Raw genomic sequence first — 16509 nt, 5'->3', positions numbered from 1 at the left:
CATTCATTCATTCATTCATCTTCTTTTACCCACGCATCCCATTTCGGGGTTGCGGGGGGCTGGAGCCTATCCCAGCTAGCAATGGGCGAGAGGCGGGGTACACCCTGAACCGGTCGCCAGCCGATCGCAGGGCTACATACACATACACACAGACAGACAACTCACACACTCACACTCACACCTATGGACAATTTACAGACCAATTAACCTAATGAGCATGTTTTTGGTCTGTGGGAGGAAGCCGGAGTGCCCGGAGAGCTTCTATCAATTATGTCACTGGAAATTTTTATACAAAACAATCAAAACAATGGAGGGTATTACTAGTAGAAAATAATAATTAAAAGGCTATTCCTCAATACATCTTACAATACTTTCTATTAGGGTTGAGCCGGATACTCGTTTCAGACGAGTATCCGGTACGGATAAAGCATTTTTGACGAGTACGAGCATGATACAAGTAAAACTCGTCAATATCCGTGCTCGTGCTGAAGGAAAATCCTCATTGGGTAACTGACTGTCTTCACGCTCTACTCTGTTCTCATGACTTGTTTCGTAACGCGGTGCATTTGACAAGACAGAGCTGAAAACGGCTCATGTCGCGTCGGTCACTGCCTCCACTCCGGTCGGGTTTTTTTTTTTTTACTGTACATCTGTTTGCTCTTAGTTTGGCTGGTGATATAAAGTCAGTTGGAAAATTTTGCTCGTACTGAACGCAGTGCTTTTGAGAAGAATACAGTGAACAAGGCTGACATATTATTTCCCTGTTTGCCATCGCTGGATGTTTGCATGAATCAGTCTTACAGACCACTTACACACATACACACATATAGCTGAACACACAAAGCAGCCTATATTAATATTTTTATTGTATATCAATTTCAGACTTAAAATAATGTACCAATTTAAGCCCCACCCACGCCCACTTCCTGTTTAGGCCCCACCCACTCCGAGTACAGATACGGATACAGATAATTTAGATGGTTGAACAGATACAGACACAGATACAGATACAGATACAGATAGTGGTGTACTCGCTCATCCCTACTTTCTATTATTACAGTGTTTGTCTCATCAGGGTGGTATTCCAGAAGCAGACAAATACTAAATGAATCTGAACTTCAGAGAGCTTCAGACATATCATATCTGGAGTGAATAAATCCAAAGGAGATGCCTGAGCCTAAAACCAACATTATACCATAAGGACATCAATACAAGTGATATAATCAATCTCTCGAAAATAGGGTTGAGGCTGAATTCTAACTTGTAGAAAATAATGAACTTATGGATGAAATGTATTCTTCACCTCCTTTTAGTCAGCTATTTCCATATATCAGAACACCTTGTGTGTTATTGCTTGTATAAAGTGGATAAAGATGGCTGTGTTAGGGACTGGACTAAACTATGATTAACCCCATTAGATCCTCTATCCTCACTATGACATACTGACAGCTCTAGTAATTTGAATTTCGCAGCCCTGAAATGAATAAATGGCTCACCAGGGCTCCTGTTTATTCTGAACTCTTAACATACAAAATACTTGGTAATGACGGACAGTTTTATTTGTTATTGGTTATGTGGTCTAGTTAAGGTTGCTTCAATTTAGTTGTTAGTGACTTTTTTGTATTAACAAATGAAACCACAGTCATTACTTGCGTAATCCAATTAGGTTTGGTCTCTCCACAGGCCAAAATAATGTCACCATTTACATGACTGTCCACAAAAACTGCATTTTTCAATAACAAATAATTGTTTCTTGTCCCACCACTGTCCAGTTTAACTGATCTGCATCTGCTGTATTACATCATGTTCATCTAAGCCACACGGCTCCCTGTAATGCAATTACGAATGTACAGCCTCAGGCACTACCTTTGCCAGACCTGTTGGACAGAGGCTGGTTACGTATTAACAGCCACCTTTGGTAACCTGTGTTTTTGGTCTAGGATACATAGAGAGAAACAGACGTTGCTGAAGATGTTTATCACTGTAATAAAAGGAAAGCCCTTAAACCTTAAACAATAATAATTCTTTATTTGACTTTAGGTCTTGTTTTTGTATTTTCAACCATCATTCCTAGAGGGTATGTATGATAACCTTGTCCTTGTTGATTACCAAGATCATATGATAATGCCAAAAAAAAAAAGAAAAATGTTGGATCAGACATCTTGGAAATAAACCAACAGTTTATCAGGCATATATAAATTATTTTATTTCGAGGTCAAACCGAAAGAGAGCGTACATGAAATCTTGGTTATGAAACAAAACTGTGTGCACACAACTACAGTAAGTACAGTAGGTCAATGTTGAAGCAGAAAGTAGGTCTGTAAACTGTGATGGATATTTACAACAGACAGTTAGAGTAATATTCTTACCATTTGCCTTGTTGGCTCAAACTGAAAAAAAGACACTATATTCACTGTGCAGAGGAGTAATGAGCTGAAATATACACCCAGTGATTAGAAAACATAATCCTGTCTGTTCCAATAGCTGGTCCAGTTTTGGATTAAATACCAGCCTGATAAAATATGTGGAATTGTTCAACTCTGAGGTTTACAAATCTCTCGTTTGATCTTTTGACTGTGCTCTGCTCTTTTTTATTAGTAATGTTAAAATACTCAGGTAAGCAAGAATATGACGTTTAGGCAGCTCTGAACATAATCTTTTATGTAAATTGCAGATAACCGACATATAATAATAACGTTAATGCCATGTTATTAATTAATGTGCTCTCTGCAAGCAGGCATCTGTACATCTGAACATTTGTGAGGCTATGAGTGTATGTGAGTGTGTGTGTGTGTGTGTGTGTGTGTGTGTGTGTGAGAGAGAGAGAGAGAGAGAGAGAGATAGAGATGGAGAATTTTCATCAAGCTGACATGCAGTTGCTATAACATTGTAAAGAAACTTGTGCCTGCCCACTTTTCAGTGTTTTATGGATTTATGGAAGCCAAGAGTAATTTAAAAAGTGTGAAGACTCCCCTTCATCTTTAAGTACATACTGTGCCTTGATGAAAATCATGAAATGTTTGAAATGTAATATTAATAAGAAAGACACCTCTGGCAAAAACAAATAAATAGCAAATAACATTACAATAGCATCCTTTTGCTTATCGTTGAATTGCTGGAGGTATACATTATTGCACATATATAACAATGATAATCGTTGCAAGCTCATCAAGTTATTGAAATGTGAATCAGGAGCATCTGAGTAGGATCAAGTAATGTCAGTGCAAATGTCAGTAGACTATTGGTGTTATATGTCAGATACATGTCAACATCAACATATCTTGTGGTACTCATCTGATTTAGGTCAACTCCACTGACTACACAAATGAAGGTCGGTTTACAGGTAGCATTGTAGAGACTACTACACTGTGAAAATGCATAATTGCATATTTGAAAAATAGTCATATAAAAGTGACAAGTGATGTCACTTGAGTCAGTGCTGTTTGGGATTGAAGACTTGAAAATGACAAAAATCTGGTGATGTGGAGATAAAAAGTCTCCACACTTCTGTAGCCAGATCCTCATTTTGAGGCTACATAAACCACTACTAGTATAACACACCTAAATCTCTGACCGAACTGTTGACAGTTAAGTTGCATTGTGGGCAATGTAGGTGCCAGATTTTGTCAAGGAACAAGAACATGTGGAATCAAAATGATGACCTCTCTGTTTCTGCTGCATCAACTGTCTATCATGAGTCTGACAATGTTATAGGATTGAAAAAAATTGTGGAGCATTCCTTTAAGATAGAGAACATTAATTATGCTGCCGCTAAATCCAACAGTCCAACAATAACACACAGTACCACGCTGCAGAAACTATAATTCTGAGTGAAATAATCTGCTATTTAAATTTAAAGTTATTCTGACTTAATTTGATTATAGTTTGGAATATAAAGTGCTAACTATAGAAGGCTGCTTGACTTAAGTCTCAGTCATTTTATCTTATTTGGGGTTATGTTTTGCTAGATGTTTAGCTCTATCACATGTGAAATTTGATACATAGATTTCTATTCTTCTGCCCAACAACTGTATTGTGAAATGAGGCTTTGAGTACTGAAAATTTTGTTATCACTTGGATTTATGCTGTGTCAGAATGACAGAATCTTGAAGAACAAAATTATTATTCCTTGCTCTTAATTACCTCAAAGTTTAAATACTCCACAAAGACCTCTAAATGAAACTTGTGATGTGAACCAACACATAATGCTGTTAAATACCTTGTTTTTCACCCTCACAGTTATGTCCAGGCAACAATACAAAAATATGAAACTATCTGAATATAAATGTCATGATCAAACCACCTGCTGCCAACAGAAAAACAAACACCTTCAATTTGATGATGAAGAAGGGTAGTCATACAGGTCTCATTTCAAATTCAAGGAATCTGGAAATAAGAGCTGTGAAAGTTATCTGCCTAGAGAGTTCACATCCACTGTGATAACTGCAGCTTATATCCCCATGGATGCTAATGCTAAAGTAGCAGTGAAAGAACTGTATGCTGCTATCCACACACAACAAACTGCACACCCTGATGGAGCCTTTAGTGTTGCTGGAGATTTCAACCACTCCAACCTGAGGACTGCTGCACCACCAGAGAAGACAAAACCCTGGACCATGTTTATACAAACATTCCTGAGGCTTACAAAGCCCAGATGAACAGCCTCTCACGCTCTCCACCTATGACATTCGTTCTGCACTCAGCAGGGTGAACGTCCATAAGGCTGCTGGCCCTGATGGCATGCCCGGCCGCGTGCTCAAGGCCTGTGCAGAACAGCTGGCTGGGGTCCTCACTGAGATCTTCAACCTGTTACTGGTCAAGGCAGCAGTCCCCGCATGCCTCAGGACCACCACCATCGTGCTGTACTGAAGCAGTCAGCTGCAGTGGGCTCCCTGTCACACTCACCCCCATCATCACCAAGTGCTTTGAGAGGCTGGTCTTGGCCCACCTCAAATGCTGTCTCAAATGACATACCTGGACAACAGCACCTACATGAGGATACTGTTCATCGACTTCAGCTCAGCATTCAACACAAGCTGGTCAACAAACTCAGTGACCTTGGCATCAGCACTTCCCTCTGCAACTGGACCCTGGACTTCCTGACCAACAGACCCCAGTCTGTTAGGTTAGACAACCACACCTCCACCACCCTGACCCTGAACACCAGGGTAACACCTGGTAATGCGGTGTGCCGACAACAACCTCACCCTCAACACAGCAAGTCCTGGTCAACTTCTACCGTTGCACCATTGAGAGCATCCTGGCTAACTGCATCTCAGTAAGGTATGGCAGCTGCACAGTCTCCAATCTGAAGGCCCTGCAATGCGTGGTGAAAACTGCCCAGTACATCACCGGTGCCAAGCTAACTGCTATCGAGAACCTCCAGTGCCAGTGTCTAAGAAGGGCACACAGCATCAGCAGTTACAGCTCCCACCCCAACCATGGACTAGACCCCTACCATCTGGTAGCCCTACCATCTGGTAGGGGGCTAACCTGGAAATTTACAACCTGAGTAGTTTTCCCAAAACATCAACATCATTTTCTGTCATGTCATTTGCAGACATGTCTAGCACAGTGGAGTCACTTGGACTCTCTGTTACTTTGTTTTATGGCAGAGGTCTGGAACTAGGGAATGCTTTTGAAGCCAGACTCTAAATGGAAGGAGGCTCATCCAAGAACAGGTTTGCGTGCATTTACAGATGTTGTCCTCCTCTTTTATACACACCAACACATGTGTATTACACTAAATGTATGAGGGGCGTGGAAGAGGTGAAGAGGTAGAGATCTGGTCGACAGGAAGCAGGTAGAAGCAGGCTGTATGCACTACAGACCCTGACCCAGCTGAGGCTGGCATGATAATAATAAAGCGTTATGAGAATATTTGTACTTCCATGCATGCTTCACATAAAAAGGCATAAAAGTTTGGTCTCGTTCCATCAGGTGTACTTCCAAAACAGAGCAGGCCTATGTTAGCCACACAGTCCAATTAGCTAACACCAGGCAATTATCTATCCTATATGTTACTGAAAAAAATAATTCAAAAATCAAGAACCAACCAGACCCCAGGGGCCAGACGCATAAAACTGCGTAGATGCACAACAAAAACTGTGTCTACACACCAAGACAGAAATATGGATACACATTGCTTTTGTCACATTTATAATTCTGTATGTAAGCCTGATTCTGTTCTATAAATCTCAGTCATTGTGAACATGGGTGCTCTTCCACAAGCTTAATTTTCACTCTCACAATTGCCCATAAATGGATGTAGAAATGCCCTTAAACATCTGTTTGTATGTCAAGACTTGCGCCCCTCCACCACTCATTAGACCTTTCAATGAGAAAAACAACAAAAAGGATAAAGTGCAAATTAACAGATCACCAGCAAGGTTCTCTAATAGCATCAGAGCAGATAGCATGATTGGTGCATACATATATGGCTATTTATAGTGGCCATACCACTAATTCATCACATGTACCTGTAAACCATCATCATGGTATCACACAGTATCTTAATCATCATGATTAAACATCAGAGTTATCAATAATTAATCTATGGGGTTTACATTGAAACAGACTTCACAAAGATTAAAGATCATTGACATTTAAGTACAAAGAGCCAATGTAAATCACAACAATGCAAAAATTAATCACTCATAATCTAAAATTAAGTTTACATATGCCCCTCTGGGTGACATTTTACAGAATGCTCTGTAGACTGTAAAATAATAACACAATCAATGAAATTGGCAACAAAAACAAAAATAATGCTTTGCTCTAAGGAAGGGTTGTCCAAACTTTTTCAAAGGAGGCTACATTCGATAATGAGAAAATACCTGATGGCTAACTGCACCCTTCTTTTGAATCATAGTAAATTCATATACAAATTCACTGCATAATACCAACTTTAATTAGAGTGCAAAAACGATTGCCTTTTGTTCAAATGGCAGTGGCCAAATGTAAGGTACTCAGGTGTGAAGGTCTCTACAAAACAATTAACCCTTTCTTTCACATCTTGAGAATCAGATAACACAAGGAACAAGCAGTTAGAAATCCTTAATAGTTCCACGACCACACATTAAAATGAATCAATATATTTCTCATTCACTCGGAAGCTGCAATTTATGCATGTTAGATGACCAAGACACAGGCAACATTGACATTAATGACAGGAATAATGCTGAGATCTGGATTGAAGTACACAGGTCACTTCTGGTTTGCGAGCAGTATGTGAGAAGCATTAAATATCACATAGGTGGGGATATGTTAATCTAGACCAGTGGTTCCCAACCTGGGGGGTGCCAGAGATCACAGGGGGTGCACACAATTTCATCTGCGCTGAGATTGTGAGGTTACTGAAATTATATCTGTACACATAAAATTTATAAAATCATAATAACACACCCAATTGGATAAGAACAAAAACCTACAACTGCTGTTTATTTTTGCAAATAAAAGTTTGTAATTAATCACTTTATTCTTTTCTCAGGTAGGAGTTGGGGTTGGGGGCCTTGCTTGTCTTGGACACAGGCAAGGTGGGCTTCAAGGAAAAAAGGTCAGGAAACACTGATCTAGACCTACAGCAGTTCTTGTTCAAGTTCATAACAGTGTGCTTACACAAATATGCGGAGTGAAACAAATTCAGCAATTTTGCAAATTAACTTCCATGTTTGCATTTCTGGAATCTGCTTTATCCATTTGCTGCAGTGACGTGCAGTCAGGGGAGGCAGTGCCTCACCTGTTAAAATACAATTTAAAAAAAAACTTGCTGTGGTTTATAAATTCATCAAGAGGAGGAAATTTGTACTTAAGCTCATGACTGTTCTATAAATTTGTTTTCTGTATGATTTCAACATTTCTATGGTCTAAATTTACGCGTTTACGCGTAGGTGAGGCAGTGATGAGCTGTGCCTCACGTCTGACGGCACTGTGCCACACACACTGACTGACGCAGGCAGTTGGCGCACGCCCATTACTGTCTCTCTTTATATCAGTCATGAATGTGCAGTGAAAATGCTCTGGGTGAGGCAGAAAGTACCGTGCTGCACTGATAGGTGGCAGTGCTGAGCTCCATCAGCGCAATGCACGTTGCTGCATGCTCTCCTACGCAGAGGGCGATAGTGAGTGTTCAATTTTAATTAAAAAAAGAGAGATCAGCCAAAAAAAAAAACATTAAAATTTAAAAAAATTGAATTTGATCTTATATTAAATATTCTTTTGTTTTTCTTGCTATCGTATTGTTGAACAGTGTGGAATTGATTAAAGCAAAATTAAACGCTTTTAAAACAACTAAATGTTTCAATTAAGGTCAAAATTGAAATATAAGCTTCTATTTTGGGTTCATATGTTTTTACATCTGATTCCAGAGGAGTCAGTGCCTCACCAGTCATGAACCTCACCGCACGTCACTGATTTGCTGGTAAAAGTTCACATTTAAAAGATACTGATGTCAGACACAAAACTTTTCATTGCGCTACAGCTCAATGAGCTCCAACAGCAGCTGATGGGAGGCATCATCAGGGTCCATGCAGTAGGGAGAGGAACAGCAACATGTCCTATTCAATAGCAGCAAAATCCTGAAACTACCTGTTAACCCTGCAGAGAGAAATGTTATGACTATTGCATGCCTCACGTATGTACATTAACATCGTATTGTGGAAAACTGTCTATGATCTCAAGAGCTACAGGAAAATGAGACCCTGGGCTCCATCTGTCCCAAGCAAGAAAAGGTGGAGTTTAGTTTCAAAGGCAGTAATGTGTGCATTTACTGTAGCTGGCTCACCACTGTGTCTTGCCCTTGTCAACTAATGTTTAGCACATTCAAATGCTTTGTTATATTTCCCACTGAGAGAGAAAAAATGGTGCAGCCCTGACTCCCAGCTGGGCCAAGTATCAAAAAATTCTCATTCAAGTAAATCTAATCAGCATCAGTGAGCTAACAGACATGCAGCATACTTATACGCAGATCTAATAATGCTGGTGATTGCTTTTTTAACATTACACATTGTAGAGGCATGTAGGAACAACACTACATTACCGCCAGCTGCATTTCTGCACAGTTAACTAAGTGAACTTTGTGCTGCTTGTTAGCAAGCAGTGCAGCTAACCTGTATCTGCTCATGAGTGAGTCCATTCACCACATCGCCCGCTGGCGTATTCTCTCACTCCAATCACTTGGATGGATTACCTGGAGCCGAGATGGAGAGTATTTCTGATGGCAAATATGGTGCTGCTTTTAGAGGGACAGGTAAAAAGAGAAATGTCCTGAAGCTGACACAGTGATTGATTGTCAGGTCCAGGCTAGCTTCTCTCTAGGCCGGAGAAAGTAGAGGTCTTACTCTGTCACTCTTTCCCCAAAGGTCACCTTTGATTAGGCAGACTAGACCCTACAATAGCGTATCACTGCCCTCTACTGTTTGTTATTAATGTTCTTTTTACAGTTTTATATTTTTTATATAGTCTAATACTGCACAGATCTTCCATCAGTTTCTTCATTTTAGTCCAGTTATCCAGGTTGAGAAAAGTGCCCAGAGAAAAAACTGCTCCCAGGTCTTTGAACAGCTTCCTCCTTTGAAGTGAGTAATTGTAGTGTGTAATGTATAATGTAATTTTCTTGTTGTTAAAAATTATTTTGTGAAATTAGCATCAGTCCTGTTTGCAAACCAGTACCCACCCAGCATCCGCAAAGCTAAGTGCCACAAAAAAAAAAAAAAAAACATTTCTCTCAACTATCTTAAAATACATTTTGGATCTGACCCATCTAAGTATACAGTAACTACACGTAGTACCATGACCCAAATTGTACCCATAATCAGACAGGTTAAGAATATCTGCCCTACTTTGTAAGGACTAGAATTACTGGTTTGCATCACAGCTCCAGCAACCAGTCAAATCGCAGTTTATATCCATGTCTGTCTGGACTCATGTAGTGACTTTAAGACTATTAGGAATAGTTTTTGGCAAAATGGTAATTATCACTATATTAACATCATTCCAGTGAATCATTTCCAGTGAGAAACATGCTGTCTTCATTTAAAAACTATTTTCACAGAGAAGCACAGGGGATGCTCAATATCAGTAAAACAGATGAACTACAACACTACAATATTTCAAATATAGATGACGCTGCAAAGAAGGTAGAAGTTTCAAGATGGCCGCCCACAGTGTCACCAATTGTGTCTTTGTAGAACATTATAAAGTCACAGTGAAGCCGACCTTTGATGTTTTGGATATAAAATGTGACCACTTCATGATTTTGTCCTGTGGGACATTTGTGTGAAATTTTGTCGTAGCATATGAATTCTTGAGTTATGGTCAAAAATGTCTTTTCTGTCATCACAGTAATCTCTGACCTTTGACTAGCAACATATAACTAGTTTATCCTTGAGTCGAAGTGAAAACATAATCCATAACATAATAGAAAGGGAGCACTCTACAGTGCTGCAAGTCCATGTGAAACAGGGGGACATGAGTCCCTGTATAGCATGTGCTCAAGAAAGCTAATGATGGTCTGCCTCTCCTTGCAAACACTGGTGAGGTTGTACCAAAAAGCTGTATAATCTTTGCTGAAACCCTTCAAACCTCTCAGTTACGCACCTGACATGCCAGGAATACTAATTTTCTTGCCATCGGGTGCACTTTGTGGCTTTGCAGCATTCAGCATGTAAAATATATGCTAATTTATACAACAGCTGCTATGACCAGAGGACTGTAGCCTACAAGCTGCTTATCAGTTCTGATGAACCAACCTAGAAACTGACTTAGCATTCATTTGTTCTCATGCAGTTTCACTTTAAAAAGGGAAAGACAGTGCTACCAAATCAACAGCATTATTGTAGTTGTCATATGGCAGGAAGTACATGTACACATTTAGATTAAACCAGTAGCCTAGTTTTTATACTGTATGTCTCATGTAGAAAAAAAAAACCAGTCCTGCTATTGCATATAATGCATGCTGCATATGCATGATGTTAGGTAAAAAGTTAAACATTCAAAATGAGTTGTTCATGGCAGAAGCAATTTTGTTTACCTGGGTATCACTTCCTCCAAAAAAAAAAAAATCTAAACCAATTTATTCTGAATATCTTGTGAATATATCATAACTTTTACATGTCAGTGAAAACTCATGAAACATTTTAAAGTGGTTTATGTTTTTTACACCCCCAAAAGTTAAGTTACACATTGTTGTTTCGCTAGCCCATCTGAGACACTGCCATCTGTCCTGAAAATGGTGCAGAGTAAGACAATGACAATGTTTTAGGTATTATATGACGCAAGAGGTCCCATCACTCACAGCTAAGGTGACTTTGTCTACCAATTGCAAAGTCTTCTACACAATTTCACGCAACTGGCGTATGTGGCTTAGCATGCAGGCTGTTACATAAGTCTGTCTGAGTGATGAAGGGTGCAAGTGGAGTGAGGACAAAGGACAGATGCCTATCATCAGTTTTATGTCAGCTCCTGCTAGATGAGGTATCAATGAAGTGGCTGCAGCGAATGATTGTTATTAACTATCAAATATTTATTTTCAATAACTAATTGTCCAATTATTATTATTATTATTGCCAACTGATGGATTTGTCAACTGACGGGAAATTAATTAGCATCTTGTCTTTTTTCAAGAAAAAAAAAAAATTCCTAGGTCCAGGTTAAAGGATCGGTTCACATTTCTGTGAACCTGTGCAGTCATTCCTATCCACACTGGGTCTGAATAGATCCCTTCTCTGTCATAATTTCAGATTTGAGTGATTGGATAAAATCCACTGACCATGATCTGGTTAAGAAAGCATTCATAAGTTCAACTGAAGCTAATATGAGGCTTCAGCTTCAGCAATATTGCCTGTGTTTCTCTGAACAGTGTTTACTTGATTAGCTGCAGTGCAGGGAAGAGTTAAGCGAAAGGGAAATTTGGTACTAAAAAGACTTTTATTCTTTAAGACATGTTACCTTTGGAAGATATACTGATATGTCTAACTCAGTCTGCTAAAGCCTCATATCAGCATTAGCTAAACTTCAGAACAAAAACTAACATGACGAATAACTCTTTTCATGTACACACGGTTATTTCGGGGAGTCTGTGGCTCAGGAGATAGAGCTCTTGTCCACCAATCAGGAGGTCGGTGGTTCGATCCCTGGCCTCGGCAGTCCACAGGCTGAAGTAAGATACTGAACCCCAAAACTGCCCCCAATGCTGTGCCAATGGTGTACTTCATATTCATATGTAAGTCGCTTTGGATAAAAGCATCTGCCAAAAGGACTAACTGTAGTAGTCGTAATTGTAGTACTAATTGCTGTGACAATGTAATGTATCTTTCATTTGTGACAATTTGCTCTTTTTCTTAGAGATTTTCAAACTACTTTAGAAAATCTGAAGATGTCATCTGCTTTTAGGAACTTGTGATGGGCATTTTCCATTATTTCCTGATATTCTGTAGATGACAAGATGACACTGAGAGAATATTCGTCAGATTGATCGCAATCATATCATTAGCTACTGCGCGAATTCAATGACTAACTGTAAGACCTAGAGCCTAAAAGCAAGGAAATCGTTGCGTTTGAGATAGATCTACAATAATTTGCAGGTTATAGGTAGATGATCAAACCTCTCCCTGATTAAAGTGATTTACTGTGGATAAATTAATCAATACTGTTTACCATGCTGTAATATTTAAATGTGAAAATGACTGACATTAAAGTGTCAATTGTCAAGCAAATGTCAAGCACCAACACCAATAGTTTTTATTAAATGACTTACTAGGTTTGAGTAGTTTATATATAAACCATCTAACTAATTTAGGCTGCAAAGGAGGTATTGAAAACTACATTACCTTCAATGTCATAGATGTTTTGGAGGATGTCATCAGTGTCCAAGTGATCTCCTCGGGAAAAAGCATAAGTTTTAATGTTAAAGTCAGGCATAAGATGATAGACTCCTTCCAAAGTGAAATAGCAGTTCCGCTCCTCCTTGTCGTCTTCGTAGACCAGTAGAGCGGTCTTCCAGGTGAAATGCTCAAACATCGCGGTGAAGGTCTCTGCCATTTTCACGTAGGACGGAGCGATGCGGGTCAGGTGGGAGAATTCGGTGTCCTTGTTGCTGAAGCCAGCGGCTAGGGCACCTGCTGAAATCACCGGGATATTCCAGTGGGATGCCAGCCTCACCACCGCCGCCGCTTCGTACTCGCACACTGGACCCAGAATGAGATCGGGCTTATGCCCACAAGACCTTTCCACTAATATAAACAGAGCATCATTGACACAGTCGGAGCTCTCAAACTGGATGTTGAAGTGGAAGCCGGAGTACTGGCCTCCCTCTGCCTTCAGCCTCTGTTGTGCGTAAAGGATTGCCGGTGCGACTCTTGTATATGAAAAAAGGTAGGAGTTATTGTGTGGCAAAAACACCAAAACCTCTATGTCCTCGCTGAAGGTATTTGTCATAATTGGGTTCAGGACCATCAAAAAGTACACACACAGTGTGCTGAAATATGGCATGATGCGACTTTACAAACCCCACTTCAGATAAATAAAAATGTTGGAGAGATGTTCTTCAAATGTTTCTTTCCCCAACTTGGCTCCACTTGGTAGTGCACATATAGCTGCAAACAGAAAGATCCCCGCTGTGACTAAATGGCTTAATGGTAATTAATTGTATTTGTCTTTTAAAGAAGCGAATCTGCCAAGATGTGTGTGTTTTATTCTGCATTGAGAGCTCCTTCGAAGGCTCCTGAACCTGCTCAAAATATTATCTTAACAGTTGATCCGGCCAAGCTCCGTGATTCCTCGACTCAACCAGCAGCCACCACACACACTGGCTCCGTCTTGGAGTTTTGAAGCATCGTTTCAGAATAATTCCTGCGTCATCGGAGAGCTGCCCACCTACTTCTTAAAGCTACACTGCTGCCGATCTCACAATGAGCCACTTCAACACAGCATGAGTTAATGTAGTTGGTGGGAATTATGGTTCTGTAAGGCTGAGACAACTAATACAGAACCTTCCTGTGTGCTCTTAAACATGATGCGCATCTCCCAGGGCCGCAGTCAGGGTATGGGAATGGTGTAGGTTGCTCCACCACTATGAAACTACTAAATAGGACGGTAATTGTAAAGTAGATGTACTTACATTGAATGGCTAAAAAAGAAAAAATGCATCAGACATTAAAAAAAATAAAATCAAAACTGAAGTGTGAATTCATTCATTCATTGCAGGACTTCACACACCAACAGATGATGGTAGCATTATTTTTGGAGAATACGTAGACCTAAGTGCTATTTAGGGTTTTTAGGGCTTTATCTGAAGATGAAGTTTACAAAATTTCAAGTATTTGATGCGCAGTACCTAAAAAATTACCTCCTAAAAAGCTGTCTAAAAGGAAGTTTCCACAAAAAACTATTGCGGTGATGGCAAAAGGGCTCAGTAGTGACAGATCTACAGAGAATTATCTGCAGTTCTCAGCTCTACAGAGCTCTTTAGCCTCCTATAACTCATTGTTGCAGTTTTCATATCTCTCAACCTTGGTTCCAGCAGCAGCAGCAGCAGCACCAATAGGCAGTTGATTTCAGTAACAAAAAAAAAAAAAAGAAAAAAAATATTCCGATAAACCCACAGTGAATATTAGACTATTAGACCTACATTCATCAAATGAATGATGATGTTGGTCTGTGTAAAGTGTTTGCTCATGTTTGCCACAACAGCTTGTTATGTTGCTCCCAAGCGGCCAAAAAAAATAATAATAATAATAATAATAATAATAATAATAATAATAATAATAATAATAATAATAATAATTCAGCTTTAGGCAAAAGTCTAAAAGTTTTCTCATGAAGGGGACCTAATTTTTGTTGTAAGAATTGTTATAGATTAAACTATAACAATTCACTGTATTCTATAGTTTTTGTGTTTCTCTTAAATCTGAATCTTAGCTAGACACTACAGCTGTTAAATAAATGTATTGAAATAAAAAGTACAACATTTCCATGTGAAATGTAGTGGAGTAAAAGCATAAGGTAGCATGACATGATAAAATACATGAGGGCTATGCGAGAACTATACTGCACAGTACTTGAGCAAATGTAATTAGTTACATTCTTCAACTGGTCTATTTTTATGTCTTGTACCAACAGTACTTGTTCTTGCTTTATGAGAGTTTTATGGAAAACACAAAACAAAACAATGTTTCTATATAGCATAGAGGTACGGTCTTACAGAGTTAACTGACTTCTGTGCAATTCCAGAATGAAAAAATAACATGAACCTCAGCTCACGTCATCTACTCAAATAGCAGCCTTGCACTTATCGTGGCTCATTAACATGCGTCACTAATGACTCACCTACCAAGTCTCTCAGAAGACACATTTTGTTTGCTGGCAAGAGGAGTGGAATTTGCTGACGTACATGCCAATGTTTTCCACAGCTCTCATTACATTTAAAATCATTAAATCATTACATGAAAAGTAAAGTATTATACTGAATTTGAAGCACAATTCTGTGCTATCTTTGTCTGAAATGTCTAAATGACACCAGTGTGCACAACTTGAAGATATTCTGCAATTATGGTCATTAAGCTTAACACAACACCTTGTCATGTAATGACATCTTTTAGCTGTGAATTTACTTTAGTCTGTGGTAATTCAGAATGCTGTAGAATTTTCCAGGACATGAGACAACATCCTGCTGTACAATACTGGTAGCCTCTGCTCTGTTTGCAGGTTTTAGAATACTCTGTGCAGAATGCCTCACTCATGTACAGTCAAGTCAATAAAGAATGGGTTTACTACTTTGAAGTGGAAGAACCTGACTGGCCTGCCCTGCACAGAGACCTGACCTCATCCAACATCTTTGGGATGAACCGGAACCTGACTGTTAACCAGACCTTATCTCCCTGGTGTTGGACCTTATGTGAATTCTCTTGTGGCTGAATGAAACCAGAAGAATGGAGATTGTGATAAGCAGCAGAGGAATACTCATGGTGTTGGAATCACATGTTCAGCTATCACAGAAGTCTGGAACATCCACATCTTCTTACCCATGTAGTATGGCTGAGCACATCATTTGCTTTGTTTTGTGTTTTAAGAATTAAGTATTTGAATTAATTATTGAGCTGGAAGAAACTGCAATTGAATTAATTATCGTGGAAAATTAACTACATTCATTTTTCATTACAGATTAAAATTTTGGGTCATGATCAAATAAAAATATCTAACACTTGCTTGTTGCAGCCACTAAAGTGTGAGATTTTGCTCCTTTACATTTCTTCTCTTTGTTAATTCAGTGCCTTCAGGTGTTTTGACTGACGGTCACATAATTTTTCAGTCACAAATAACTGCACTACAGATTACTTGTAATGCTCATTCTAATTATTTTTCATACTTTGTTGAGTATTTGATTAATTATGAAATAATAATACATACATACACACACACACACACACACACACACACACACGCAATACAAAACATAATACTTTATTTTACTTTTAGTTTCCTCATAACTTCCTGAATTGCATGTACATATGA

The 16509-nt window shown here is 39.1% G+C and overlaps 1 protein-coding gene across 2 annotated transcripts in view; it reads right to left on the bottom strand.

Annotated features, from left to right (window-relative positions):
• Window positions 1–14707, bottom strand: part of npr3 (natriuretic peptide receptor 3) — a 49793-nt gene extending 35086 nt beyond the window's left edge. For both annotated transcript variants that reach the window (XR_013077160.1, XM_076730199.1), the window contains exon 1: window positions 12828–14707. Coding sequence is in view for 1 of the 2 variants with exons in the window: in XM_076730199.1 (XP_076586314.1) it covers window positions 12828–13488 (661 nt within the window). In the remaining variant the exon portion in view is untranslated. The remainder of the gene's footprint in view (window positions 1–12827) is intronic.
• Window positions 14708–16509: the final 1802 nt, after the last annotated feature.

This window comes from Chaetodon auriga, chromosome 5 (assembly GCF_051107435.1).
Source record: "Chaetodon auriga isolate fChaAug3 chromosome 5, fChaAug3.hap1, whole genome shotgun sequence".
In the NCBI taxonomy this organism is placed as follows: Eukaryota; Metazoa; Chordata; class Actinopteri; order Chaetodontiformes; family Chaetodontidae; genus Chaetodon; species Chaetodon auriga.
Note: the sequence above shows the minus strand (reverse complement) of the source record. Positions and strands in the feature narration are given on the sequence as shown.